At 36.2% G+C, this 14,469-nt stretch overlaps 1 protein-coding gene across 1 annotated transcript; it reads right to left on the bottom strand.

Moving 5' to 3' along the window:
* Positions 1–7,142: 7,142 nt before the first annotated feature.
* Positions 7,143–13,238, bottom strand: LOC137248086 (uncharacterized). Its single transcript, XM_067778972.1, has 3 exons — positions 12,800–13,238; positions 7,808–7,906; positions 7,143–7,746 (listed from the first exon to the last, which is right to left on the bottom strand). Exons 1-3 carry the CDS (start codon positions 13,133–13,135, stop codon positions 7,144–7,146), a joined length of 1,038 nt encoding a protein of 345 aa, XP_067635073.1. The 5' UTR covers positions 13,136–13,238; the 3' UTR covers position 7,143.
* Between the last annotated feature and the right edge of the window lie 1,231 nt (positions 13,239–14,469).

The following is a 14,469-nucleotide window of genomic DNA, read 5'->3' as shown; positions in this document are numbered from 1 at the left end:
TGTAAACTTACAGTTTTACTCCAATATCAATTACAAAAACCATTGTATAAAGCAATATGAGCAAAGCTCGCTAATTAAATACATATGATCATATTGATATAATAGTAACAGCGGAAGTATTAAAAACAAATACTGTAAAAATCCGAACAAATGTTACTAAGCTTTCAAAAGCGCGCCTAAAAAATCACATCCACACCGTTAGGAATAAACTACATACAGAGTGTATGTGCCTACATGGTGATCAAAAGGAATATGAACAAAAAGGCAACTCTTAGAGACCAATTGTACAGCGAACAACGGGACATTCATATGGCTTAGGAGCTAAAGGCTTGCACTGATATGAATGTTGGAGATTCGAGTTCAACGCTCAGCTCCCGAAAAGCTAGCTGATGAAGAAGTGAAATTCAATAACATGTCCTAGTAACCATCGCCGTTTGTAAACTTACAATTTTTCTCTAATATAAATTACAAAAACCATTGTATAAAGCAATATGAGCAAAGCTCGCTAATTAAATACATATGATCATATTGATATAATAGTAACAGCGGAAGTATTAAAAACATATACTGTTAAAATCCGAACAAATGTTACTAAGCTTTCAAAAGCGCACCTAAAAAATCATATCCACACCGTTAGGAATAAACTACATACAGAGTGTATGTGCCTACATGGTGATCAAAAGGAATATAAACAAAAAGGCAACTCTTAGAGACCAATTATACAGCGAACAACGGGACATTCATATGGCTTAGCAGCTAAAGGCTTGCCCAGATATGAATGCTGGAGATTCGAGTTCAACCCTCAGCTCCCGAAAAGCTAGCTGATGAAAAAGTGAAATTCAGAAACACGTCCTAGTAACCATCGCCGTTTGTAAACTTACAATTTTTCTCTAATATCAATTACAAAAACCATTGTATAAAGCAATATGAGCAAAGCTCGCTAATTAAATACATATGAAATAATAATGTTTTACACATATGCATTTAGGGGCGGGCTCACGATTCCTAGTGTGGGACGTGAAATTAAAATAAATAAATGAATCAACAAAGACAGATCCACAAACAAACTTAACATTAATACTACTCCAAAAGTCCCAATGTGATAGAACCACTTGATTTAAGCACGTATGCCTCCACAATAAAACTCTACACATACACAAAAGAATATTTGGGCTTTCTAAAAAATTTATGGAATTTTCCAGTTGTAATATTCCAACAGAGTTGCTTGCTCAAATTGCCACACTAAAGTTGCAATTACAAAATTTGGAGTGCGAAATTAAAAATTTAAAAAGAAAAAAGCCGAACACGAAGAAGTATTAAAAAACGTGAAGAAAGTGTTTACTGTTGGGCAATTGAGAAAGCTGGCGAATCCAGATAAGATAATTCATGGGAGTTGGATTGAAATATCCAACGCATTAACACTTCACGCGGCAGGGTCTAGCGCATGCCATCAGAAGATCGTTTGACAGTTCTAGCTTTTGATGAAATGAGAGTAGTTGCAGTGTAAGTGATCTCGTTCGCAAGCCAAGTCGTAGCATTCAAGTCGTTATTGCACATGGTTTAAAGTCCTCATGGAAGCAGCCAGTGTTTTACGGCTTTGACCAACCGATGACTCGTGCTTTATTAATGGAGGTAATTAATGAGCTTTGTATGGCTGGCTATCCGGTGGTTGCTATGGTATCGGATATAGGACCACACAACCGAAACCTTTGGAAAGAGGTAGGTATATCACCAGGTACAACACATGTTTTTATAAGTAGTGCACATATATATATATATAAGTATATATTTCTTACACACAGAAAGAACATGGTTCAGTCATCCGTCAATAAATGAAGGAAAAGTTTTTGTGTTCGCGGATACACCCCATCTGCTTAAGTTAATACGAAGCCATTTTTGGACAACGAATATATTGTAGAGGGAAAGCGTATAAATAAAGAGGCAGTACGTCAGGTGATGAACCACACGTTATTTCGGCTGTGCCAATACCATACAAATTGACGAATGAGCACTTAACCGTCAAACGCGAACGTCGCCAACAAGTTAAATTAGCGGCGGAGTTATTTTCTCACTCTGTAGCTTGTGCCATAAGACGGTGCTACGTACTTCGCAAAGAAATAACAAATCCTTGCGAAACGGCAGAATTTTTTGATTTAGTGAACGACTGGTTTGATCTCCTCAAATCGAAGTTGAGCACAATAAGCAATACCGCAGCCAAAAAACTGTATGGCATGGATATTGCAAACCAGGAAATCATACTAGACAGGATGCGTTATATATTCGGACAAAACATTGTAGAAGACAGGAATGTGCTGTTGCCGTTTCAAGAGGGAATATTGATGACAAATGCAAGCCTCAAAGGCTTGTACGAATACGTAACCTGCCAGTACGGGATGCAATATGTGGTAACGTACAGGCTCAATCAAGATATACTTGAAAACTTTTTCAGTGCGATGAGAAGCATAGGGGGACTGCACGATCACCCCAGCCCGCTACAGTTTAAGTACCGGCTTCGCAAGTACTTATTAGGTAGCATCTAACCTAATAAAACTCATTGTAACATTCCAATAGTAATTTATTTCCGCACTTTTATAGCACGAAATACTGAAATTTAGGAAAGAGGAAGGGGTAACGTTGAGCCTGACGATACTGAATGGCTCGAATTGGGTGATATTCAAGTCAATTCACACAATTTTGAAGAAGCTCAACAGGACGAGTCCTTAATCGAGCTTGTTCGTGGATTCGGTGATGATGTTTTGGATGAGTTGGCGGAGGACGGTATTGAATATTTGGCTGGATATATTATAAGGAGGTTAAATTTGTCAGATAATGAATCGCACGATAGTACTTTTACATGGATAGGCGAGTTATCGCATGGACCGTCAGTATTGTTTACAAGAAAAATTAATTTATGAGAACGCTTATTTCAAAAGTTTAATGGAGAATCAGTTTTCGGAATGGAACGTTTTTCCGATAAGCTCATTAAGCTTAGCGGGGGAATAGCCCTTCCTTTAGAAGTAAAGAAACTCTTCTTCAGAAGTAAAATGCACATATGTACGTATTAAATATCTCAATAAGTGCTTGAAGTCCTGAAGGTAAACTTGTACTTTTTAAGCAGAGAAGTATTTTTTTTATTTACTTTCATTTACTTTTATTTTTTTGAAAGATCCCGATTGCAAGAAGTATCCTTTGCCCCCATACAAAAATCAGTATACAACTTCCTTTTGACGTTTCAAATTTTAAACAATAATATGGCCATCTTCGAATCCAAAGACTAAGCTTTCATCGAATTATTTAATTTCTAAAATATGGCGTTTTATATATATATACCGTAAGTCGTCTAGAAATCATAATTCAAGAAGTCATACTTATGCTTTTTATTCTAAACAGGGTTTCAATGAAAAAAATCAGATGATATATAGCAGTTTGCACAATTTTATTATTTCCCCCTTTCTACCAAAAGGGGTAAAAACTTAATGCTATTTTACCCCGTTTTCCCTTCTAAAATGCATCCCTACCATCTCAGATAGCGTACATCTTCTATCTCTTTTTATTTACTTCACCTGGTGATTCCACCATGGTATAAATATGGTTATGACAATGGCGTTATGACTATGTCAATTTCGCCAGCAGCTTAAGCCTTTTGGCCATAATGTAATGATAAAAGGTGGAGGAAGATTTGACATATCGAACGCCCTTAGCTCCAGTGAGCTCCAGGTTGTATTTTGGAAGTACAAAAGAATGGGGCATAAAAAAGGGCCCGAGTTTTAAAATAGTACTTAATTTCATACTTTTTTATTTATTGTTAGAATTGGATTGCAAAATAAAGAAACGATTTGAAATATAATTAAAGTAAAAAAACACATGTTTTGTTTTGGCTTAACAATCATTAGCGATTTTTTTATATTGAGAAAAAGTATAAATTATAAGCTCAATGCGTTTTACCGCTTAAATTACAATTCAATTTAAAAGGTAAATCAAGCGCTGCGTTGTCTAGGGAGAGAATCAGAGAATAAAATGCAGATACCAAGCTATTTGAAAATAGGATTGGCGCTTAGTAGAAACGAATTTCTTCAAAGATAAAGTAATCATTTCCATGTATCTATGTAGTTTGCGAAATTTTAAGAGAAAAACATTAATTTTACCCATCAAATTGGCGATTAATAAAAGTTTTATTTATATTTTAGGTAAATTTAACGTTAGAGAAAATTACTTTACATCAAAATTAACATTACTTACAAAATACTTATATTCTATTGCAAAGTTTTTCCTTTAATTTAATTTTACCAAGTTTTTGAAATTAATAAATTGAGATAAAATTAAATTAATAATTTGTTTATAATAATTTACATATTTATTTTTATACATATTGGAATAAGTGAAGATCGAATAATGGCGGTTATGACAATTATAACGATTAAGATATAGGTGACGTATGCCCCTATTACCGTTTACAACTCAACTCTGTTTGGATTGAAATTTCGCAACTTCATATTACAGATTACAACTCAACCAGTCAAAAAAAATCTCGGTTGAGTTGTCTAGTCTAACAACCTTTCGTGGCATTACCGTTTACAACCTTGTGTTGGTGTAGTTGTCAAAGACGTCAAAATCTTACAACTGATTACTAGCAGTTGTCTCATACAATTTTGCAGTTGTTTTGAAAAAATGTTCCGTTTTACAACAGGGTTCACCACCTAATTTTTAACAAAAATTTTCAAAGTTGGTATCAAAGGACACGCTTCGACCTCCGATTTAAGAATCCGGAAACAAAAATTTAAAATTTGATTTTTGTCATATAATTTTGGTTCAAATTTTCATGTGGTTGTTGTATTTTGCAAGATTTTTTGTACACACTAACGCAGAAAGGTGTTCGACCCACCCAGGGTTATTTTTACAAATCGCGGCCAAAGGCCGCCAACGCAGAAATATGTTCTGTGCAAAAAAACTGTGAATCGGGCCTCATATTTCGGACCCTTTCGGGCCATTTTGTGGGTTTTTGTAAATATTTTTCGACAGAAATAAAATTTTTAATTTCCGCTTTCGGTCCTAAAAACGGAGATCGAAACCCGTCTTTTGATACCACCCTTGATAAGAGTTAGATGGTGCACGGGCTCATAAAACTTTACCAAAAAAAAAAAAAACAAAAAATTGAAAGCCGGTAGTTAAACCTTTTTTTATCAAACAATAATTAACAATTTTGTACACATTTATAGAAAAAACAATGTTTAAACGAAGGATTACATTGTACAAATTTTTGACTTTATGGAGCGACATTCCGAAGTTGGACGAGCCAGCCTTCGGATGCAGCCAAAATAGGTGAAATTATGCGAATGTGAGTTCCATTGATACTAATCACTACTCCTGTGAAACCTGTTTTAGAGTAAAATACAATTTTTGCTGTTTGGGTTTTAATCCAATTCGCACAAATATGCTCCACAATAATATCTAAAACCAGTCCAACACCAAATCATTTCCACCGCATTTTTGATAGCTGCTATCAGCAAGGAATCTGAGTGTGGCGCATAATTTTAAAATAGGGATAACGCCTTCCCCCGAACGCGTTTGCGGAAATTGTCCTTAATTGTGTTTAGTAATGAGTAAAATTCTTCCTTTCAAATCTGCAAAATAAGTTCATTTGAAGCTCATAATTTGTCACTTGAACATTTTCCTACTTGGTGCTTGGTAGTTCCAAGGGATTGGAATGATCACGCGACTCTTTTTCGTATTCGCGACATATCAATCACCAACATTTTCGCCATTATAAAATAGATTTCATATAATATCCGTTTTGCTTTTAATAACAAAATAACTTTTGCAAATGCTTAAATTTCCGCCACAAATTGATCAGCTTTTCATTTATCTGTCAAATCATCACTTTCTTAGGTTGGCAACATCAATTCAACTTCAACTGAAAATAAGTTGTAATTGGTAATACCAAACAGGAGTTGAGTTGTTTTAAAGTTGAGTTGTTTTAATTACAACCCAACTAAGTTGAGTTGTTAGCCGTAATAGGGGCAGTAATTTTATTTAATTTAGGTAAGTTCGATAAGGCAAAAAAATTCACACTTATGCGGCTTTTCGTTACAATGAATAAGTTGATGCTTATTTAATTCAGATTTTCTTATACTTTCGAATCTTTCGTGACTTGTTTTATGTGTAGACAAAGATTCGCTGCAACGGAATCTTCGGGGACTATAGGGACACCTATCCTTCGGGGACTATAGGGACACCTTAGGCTTATCTCCACCATGACCGAGATGGTGTCTATTTAGGTTGCTGAGTATTCTTTATAGATAACAAGCGAAACATTTATTAATTCAACTAATTTACGTTTTGAGATATTCGAGTTTTAAACATTTAAAGTACTATAACTTCTTTTGTAGTATTTGAACATTTTTTTAATAAGCAGCGGCCGCCGTGGTGTGATGGTATCGTGCTCCGTCATCCACACCAAATATCCTTGGTTCACGCCAAAGCAACATCAAAATTTTAGAAACAAATTTTTTCAATTAGAAGTAAAAATTTGTCTAAGCGGGTCGCTCCTCGGCAGTGTTTAGCAAGCACTCTGAGTGTATTTCTGTCATGAAAACTCTCAGTGAAAACTCATCTGCTCTGCAGATGCCGTTCGGAGTCGGCACAAAACAAGTAGGTCCCGTCCCGCCAATTTGTAGGATAAAATCAAGAAGACCACGACGCAAATTGGAAGAGAATCTGGGCCTAAAATCTCTTCGGAGATAATCGCGCCTTACATTTATTTAATCTTCTTCTTGAGCAGTAACCCAAACGACAATAACACAAAATTTGTGTTATTTCCCATTCAAATGAGAAATAACACAAAATTTGGAGGTTTGCTTTATTACCACTATGGGAAAAACTCGAATTTTGGCTTATTGCTCAAATATACTATTTTGTTACCAGAGTGGAACATCGCCATCGCTGGGCTGTCTTACTTCGAAAACGTCGTATCTAGCAACGTTCTATTTACAAATTGACTGGTTTTAGGCGTTTGCTAGAATAACAGATTGCAGAATAATATGCATATTTAAGAAAAAATACTTTAATGAACATAAGTTTTATTTAACAAAAGTTTTGAAAAATTCATATATACAACAACATTTAACGAAGTAAGCATAGTAAAGTTTAGTAAAATATAGGGAAGGCATCATTAATGACTGATCGGCAAATCGGACATTTCATATCAGCATTAGCTTCCTCTGCATTATTTTTCATTTGCTGAAAACATTGATTGCAAACTTTAAAATGTTTGCATGGAACAAACAAAAGTTGCCGTTCTCGTAAGCAGCATATAACGCAAAGAATATAATCCTTCAGACTTTCATCTTCAGGTAAAATCTCTGCAGTATCTTCATCACTCGATTCACTGTCAGATGTGTGGATTTCGTTTAAGAAATCATTAGAGACCATAATTGATTTCATGTTTGAGAATTGCAGTAAAATTTCGTGTATCGTAATTTTTTTATTTTTCAAGAGTTTTAAGCGGTCTTTATTAAATTTGTCAAGATTTGCAGAGGAGCTTCTTTTTCTTCTACTTATTGAAGTTAATCCACATCTTGATTTGTTGTAATCATTAGACTTCACTTCATCTAGCCCGCACAACGTATCCAAAAATTTGTAAAAGTTTCCATGTTTCAGAATTGAAATATTTAATCGGCTGTGAAAAGTTTCGGCCATACTACTTTTTCTAATTGATTCTCCATAGACAGAAAAATTTTCTGGTTTTACCTAGATTAATAATAATAAACTTATACATTATTGGAAAAAGTTTTAAATCAGTTATATTTACCTTTTTCATCCACTGTGAATGGAAATATCTTATAAATGGTTTAAAGTAATCCATGACTTCGACTTTAAAACTATCGAATCCCTTTATTAAGTATGTAGGCTTTAATAATGGCAAGTAAATGAATGTGTTAAATGTTTCTTTTGCTTTTTTATCTTTGTTGAGTTATGTAATGAATTTAGGAATATTTAACGCTTTTCACAGTAAAGCTTTTGTATAATGAAACCAGCAGCCAACCATTTGTGTTTTTGGGTATAAACGTTTTAATGCATTACGCATACCAGTCTCATAATCAGGGATGACGGTGGTTCGGCACAGATCTAGTACATTTGACTTATAGCGTTTTCTTTTCTGTAATAAATTGTTGCCTAAGTAGAGTTACTCCTACCCCAGAAAATGTTCAACATTTATAGTGCATACAAAGAACATTTCTACTCACCAAATTCACTCATATTAAAAGAGTATATGTGGAACTTAAGAGCGAATTGAGAGTTTCACAGAGTTGTACTGCCACACCGCCATTTTATACAGGGTAAAAGCGTAAAGCTTTTGCGTTGCGAGCAGGCAACAATTTTCACAAAAAAACGAAATACCACATGTCTTTTAGAAAAGAACAACCCTTGCGCGGCGTACAAAAAGCGTAACACTTTAGCCAGAAAAGAAAACGCTATTAATGTATTGTAACAAATGTGCGTATGCCTGTTGAGACTTGTTAGACATTAAAACATATGTATATAAGCGGGAAAGCCTTAAAGTTATAAAAAGTTATATATAAGTCTTTAGCCTTTTTATACTCAGTTGAGCAGAGCTCACAGAGTATATTAACTTTGATTGGATAACGGTTGGTTGTACAGGTATAAAGGAATCGAGATAGATATAGACTTCCATATATCAAAATCATCAGTATCGAAAAACAATTCCATTGAGCCATGTCCGTCCGTCCGTCCGTCCGTGCGTCTGTCCGTTAACACGATAACTTGAGTAAATTTTGAGGTATCTTGATGAAATTTGGTAGGTAGGTTCCTGGGCACTCATCTCAGATCGCTATTTAAAATGAACGATATCGGACAATAACCACACCCACTTTTTCGATATCGAAAATTTCGAAAAATCTAAAAAGTGGGATAATTCATTACCAAATACGGATTAAGCGATGAAACTTGGTAGGTGAGTTGAACTTATGACGCAGAACTGAAAACTAAGAAAATGTTGGACAATGGGCGTGGCACCGCCCACTTTTAAAAGAAGGTAATTTTGAAGTTTTGCAAGTTGTAATTTGGCAGTCGTTGAAGATATCATGATGAAATTTGGCAGGAACGTTACTTGTATTACTATATGTCTGCTTAATAAAAATTAGCAAAATCGGAGAACGACCACGCCCACTTGTGAAAAAAAAAATTTTTTTAATTCAAATTTTAAAATAAAAGTTAATATCTTTACAGTATATAAGTAAATCCTTGTGAAATTTGGTTAGAGCATAGCTTCTATGGCGATAACTCTTTTCTGCGAAAATGAGCGAAATCGGTTGAAGCCACGCCCAGTTTTTATACACAGTCAGCCGTCTGTCCTCCCGCTCGGCCGTTAACACGATAACTTGAGCAAAAATCGATATATCTTTACTAAACTCAGTTCACGTACTTATCTGAACTCACTTTATATTGGTGTAAAAAATGGCCGGAATCCTACTAAGACCACGCCCACTTTTTCGATATCGAAAATTACGAAAAATGAAAAAAATTCCATAATTATATACCAAATACGAAAAAAGGGATGAAACATGGTAATTGTATTGGTCTATTGACGCAAATATAACTTTAGAAAAAAACTTGGTAAAATGGGTGTGACACCTACCATATTAAGTAGAAGAAAATGAAAAAGTTTTGCAGGGCGAAATCAAAAGCCCTTGGAATCTTGGAAGGAATACTGTTCGTGGTATTACATATATAAATAAATTAGCGGTACCCGACAGATGATGTTCTGGATCACCCTGGTCCCCATTTTGGTCGATATCTCGAAAACGCCTTCACATATACAACTATGGGCCACTCCCTTTTAAAATACTCATTAACACCTTTAATTTGATACCCATATCGTACTAACACATTCTAGAGTCACCCCTGGTCCACGTTTATGGCGATATCTCGAAAAGGCGTCCACATATAGAACTAAGGCCCACTCCATTTTAAAATACTCATTAACACCTTTCATTTGATACCCATATCGTACAAAAAAATTCTAGAGTCACCCCTGGCCCACCTTTATGGCGATATCTCGAAAAGGCATCCACCTATAAAACTAAGGCCCACTCCCTTTTAAAATACTCATTAACACCTTGCATTTGATACCCATATCGTACAAACAAATTCTAGAGTCACCGCTGGCCACTTTTATGACGATATCTCGAAAAGGCGTCCACCTATAGAACTAAGGCCCACGCCCTTTTAAAATACTCATTAACACCTTTCATTGGATAACCATATTGTACAAACGCATTCTAGAGTCACCCCTGGTCCACGTTTATGGCGATATCCCGAAAAGGCGTCCACCCATAGAACTAAGGCCCACTCCTTTTTAAAATACTCATTAACACCTCTCTTTTCATACCCATATCGTACAAACAAATTCTAGAGTCACCCCTGGTCCACCTTTATGGCGATATCCCGAAAAAGCGTCTACCTATAGAACTAAGGCCCACGCCCTTTTAAAATACTCATTAACACCTTTCATTTGATACCCATATCGTACAAGCAAATTCTAGAGTCACCCCTGGTCCACCTTTATGGCGATATCTCGAAAAGGCGTCCACCTATAGAACTAAGGCCCACGCCCTTTTAAAATACTAATTAACACCTTTAATTTGATACCCATATCGTACAAACACATTCTAGAGTCACCCCTGGTCCAGGTTTATGGAGATATCTCGAAAAGGCGTCCACATATAGAACTAAGGCCCACTCCGTTTTAAAATACTCATTAACACCTTTCTTTTGATACCCATATCGTACAAAAAATTCTAGAGTCACCCCTGGCCCACCTTTATGGCGATATCTCGAAAAGGCATCCACCTATAGCACTAAAGCCCACTCCCTTTTAAAACACTCATTAATACCTTTCATTTGATACCCATATCGTACAAACAAATTCTAGAGTCACCCCTGGTCCACCTTTATGGCGATATCTCGAAAAGGCGTCCACCTATAGAACTAAGGCCCACGCCCTTTTAAAATACTCATTAACACCTTTCATTGGATACCCATATTGTACAAACGCATTCTAGAGTCACCCCTGGTCCACGTTTATGGCGATATCCCGAAAAGGCGTCCACCCACAGAACTAAGGCCCACTCCTTTTTAAAACACTTATTAACACCTTTCGTTTGATACCCATATCGGACAAACACATTCTAGAGTCACCCCTGGTTCACGTTTATGGCGATATCTCGAAAAGGCGTCCACATATAGAACTAAGGCCCACTCCTTTTTAAAATACTCATTAACACCTTTCATTTGATACCCATATCGTACAAACAAATTCTAGAGTCACCCCTGATCCACCTTTATGGCGATATCTCGAAAAGGCGTCCACCTATAGAACTAAGGCCCACGCCCTATTAAAACACTTATTAACACTTTTCGTTTGATACCCATATCGTACAAACACATTCTAGAGTCACCCCTGGGCCACGTTTATGGCGATATCTCGAAAAGGCGTCCACATATAGAACTAAGGCCCACTCCTTTTTAAAATACTCATTAACACCTTTCATTTGATACCCATATCGTACAAACAAATTCTACAGTCACCCCTGGTCCATCTTTATGGCGACATCTCGAAAAGGCGTCCATCTATAGAACTTAGGCCCACGCCCTTTTAAAATACTCATTAACACCTGTCATTGGATACCCATATTGTACAAGCGCATTCTAGAGTCACCCCTGGTCCACGTTTATGGCGATATCCCGAAAAGGCGTCCACCCACAGAACTAAGGCCCTCTCCTTTTTAAAACACTTATTAACACCTTTCGTTTGATATCCATATCGGACAAACACATTCTAGAGTCACCCCTGGTCCACGTTTATGGCGATATCTCGAAAAGGCGTCCACATATAGAACTAAGGCCCACTCCTTTTTAAAATACTCATTAACACCTTTCATTTGATACCCATATCGTACAAACAAATTCTAGAGTCACCCCTGGTCCACCTTTATGGCGATATCTCGAAAAGGCGTCCACCCATAGAACTAAGGCCCACTCCCTTTTAAAACACTTATTAACACCTTTCGTTTGATACCCATATCGTACAAACACAGTCTAGAGTCACCCCTGGGCCACGTTTATGGCGATATCTCGAAAAGGCGTCCACATATAGAACTAAGGCCCACTCCTTTTTAAAATACTCATTAACACCTTTCATTTGATACCCATATCGTACAAAGAAATTCTACAGTCACCCCTGGTCCATCTTTATGGCGACATCTCGAAAAGGCGTCCATCTATAGAACTTAGGCCCACGCCCTTTTAAAATACTCATTAATACCTTTCATTTGATACCCATATCGTACAAAATAAATTCTAGAGTCACCCCTGGTCCACCTTTATGGCGATATCTCGAAAAGGCGTCCACCTATAGAACTTAGGCCCACTCCCTTTTAAAATTATCATTAACACATTTCATTTTATACCCATATCGTACAAATAAATTCTAGAGTCAGGCCTGGTCCACCTTTATGGCGATATCCTTAATGGCGTCCATCTATAGAACTATGGCCCACTTCCTCTTAAAATACTCTTTAATGCCTTCCATTTAATACACATGTCATACAAACACATTCCAGGGTTACCCTAGGTTCTTTTTACAACATAGTGATTTTCCCTTACTTTGTCTCCACAGCTCTCAACTGAGTATGTAATGTTCGGTTACACCCGAACTTAGCCTTCCTTACTTGTTATTTCCAATAATGGATTTATAACACTGAACATATTAATTACTTACATGGTCTGCAGAAACGATATGATTTATGAGAAGCTGTTTAAATTGTTTTGACGAGGGAACCACGGAAAAAGTTGCGTCCGCTATATAGGTGCGAGAGTCAGACAAGTTGGTGATTGAACGCAAACAATTTACAATTGTTGGTGAAGCAAACAGTGAATATGAAAAATTTGTGTTGATTACTGCATCGGTGTTAAATTCACTTTCTTCCTTCTTGTATCGTGATACACCAAACCGCTTATACATTTGTTCAATTGTAAACATGGTTTTAATATGTTCGAAATTTGTTGGCATCTTTGGAAACTTTTCGTGTTTAATATTGAATAATTCTCTTCGCATTCTAACATACTGCAGCTTTTGGGAACCTCCCTGCAGTCAAACCAACTAGTTGTATACTAGTTTGCCAAAAATCTCAACTAGTATGAGTTCTGTATTTTTTCCATATTAGCAACTGGTATTTTTAACACGGCGATGTCCTACGAAATATCAATTGCCAGCCTCTGCATCAGCATCATACCAATTGACAAACTAGTCATTATATACACCAGCATCATACCATATGACATACTAGTCAGCATACCCATCAGACTCATACTAATTGACATACTAGTCAGTGTATTCAACATCAACATACCCGTTGGTATACTTCTCAGTCTATGCATCAATGTAATAACAGTTGACATACTAGTCGATATTTGCATCAGCATCCTACTATTTAATATACTAGTCTCAGTTGGGTTGAAAAATTCCCTGCAGTCAAAAGCCAAAGTAGTCAGCAAACATTCTAGTTCATTGACTAGAATTTTGTGGGTTTATTCATACTAGTCAGCTTTTGAATAGTTCATTGACTATAATTTTGTGGTGTTATTCATACTAGTTTAGTTAGTGTATGAGTAGTTAATTGACTAGAATTGTGTGGCGTTCATCATACTGGTCAGTTTTAGAATGGTTCATTGAATATAATTTTGTGGTGTTATTAATACTAGTTAGTATTTAAATAATTCATTTGACTAGAATTTCGTCTGTCGGCTCGAGGAAATGCGCGAGTGCTTTTTGTAGCCAATTTGCAATGCATACTTCAGTTGACAATGCTAGATATGATTGATAAATTAGCTCAAATGTATGTTATTCATAATATTTCATATATATAAAAGGTATGTATATATTTTTTATTTATTTTTTATATAACTTTAAAATTTATCACTTCAATACATTATACTTTGGAATAAATTTTAATAAAAATACGTACATATATATGAAAACTAAAAAGTAAAGGAATAACACACGAATGTGACGCAATCTCAAGACGCAGGGCTAAGTTTATGGGTACACCATGGCCAGAACATTCCCAATTTAAATCCCTCAAGCACTGCTAGGGTTCATCATGGAAGTCGGATGGGATGAGGTGCTGACCAAAGGTCGCAGTGCAATCCTCAATAAATTATCTATCTATCTAACGGAGAAGGGACGAACCAGTAGTGGTTGACTGTGTAAAAACAGGCCAAGCTGCACTAGCGCCGTCCTGTTATGAGTGTTAATGGAGTTCAGAATGGTGGGTTGAGGGAATCATAACGTCTTTAAACATGTTCGTTACTGACTAAAGGGATAATATCGGTAGATACTGGCTGGGTTTCCAGTCTTTCTCTGTTATTATGGAAAGGCATAGGCTTTTA

The sequence above is a fragment of the Eurosta solidaginis genome, chromosome 4 (genome assembly GCF_040869045.1).
Source record: "Eurosta solidaginis isolate ZX-2024a chromosome 4, ASM4086904v1, whole genome shotgun sequence".
Taxonomy (NCBI): Eukaryota; Metazoa; Arthropoda; class Insecta; order Diptera; family Tephritidae; genus Eurosta; species Eurosta solidaginis.
The sequence above is the reverse complement of the archived record's forward strand: the minus strand, read 5'-3'. Positions and strand labels throughout refer to the sequence as shown.

What these genes read in the sequence shown, in the direction of transcription:
- LOC137248086 (XM_067778972.1), bottom strand. Translation starts at nt 13,135, where the DNA reads ATGCGAAGAGAATTATTCAATATTAAACACGAAAAGTTTCCAAAGATG. An exon ending in ATATCGTTTCTGCAGACCAT is followed by an intron (nt 7,907 to 12,799) that starts GTAAGTAATTAA and finishes CCATTATTAAAG; the next exon opens with CCTACATACTTAATAAAGGG. An exon ending in ATTCACAGTGGATGAAAAAG is followed by an intron (nt 7,747 to 7,807) that starts GTAAATATAACT and finishes TTATTAATCTAG; the next exon opens with GTAAAACCAGAAAATTTTTC.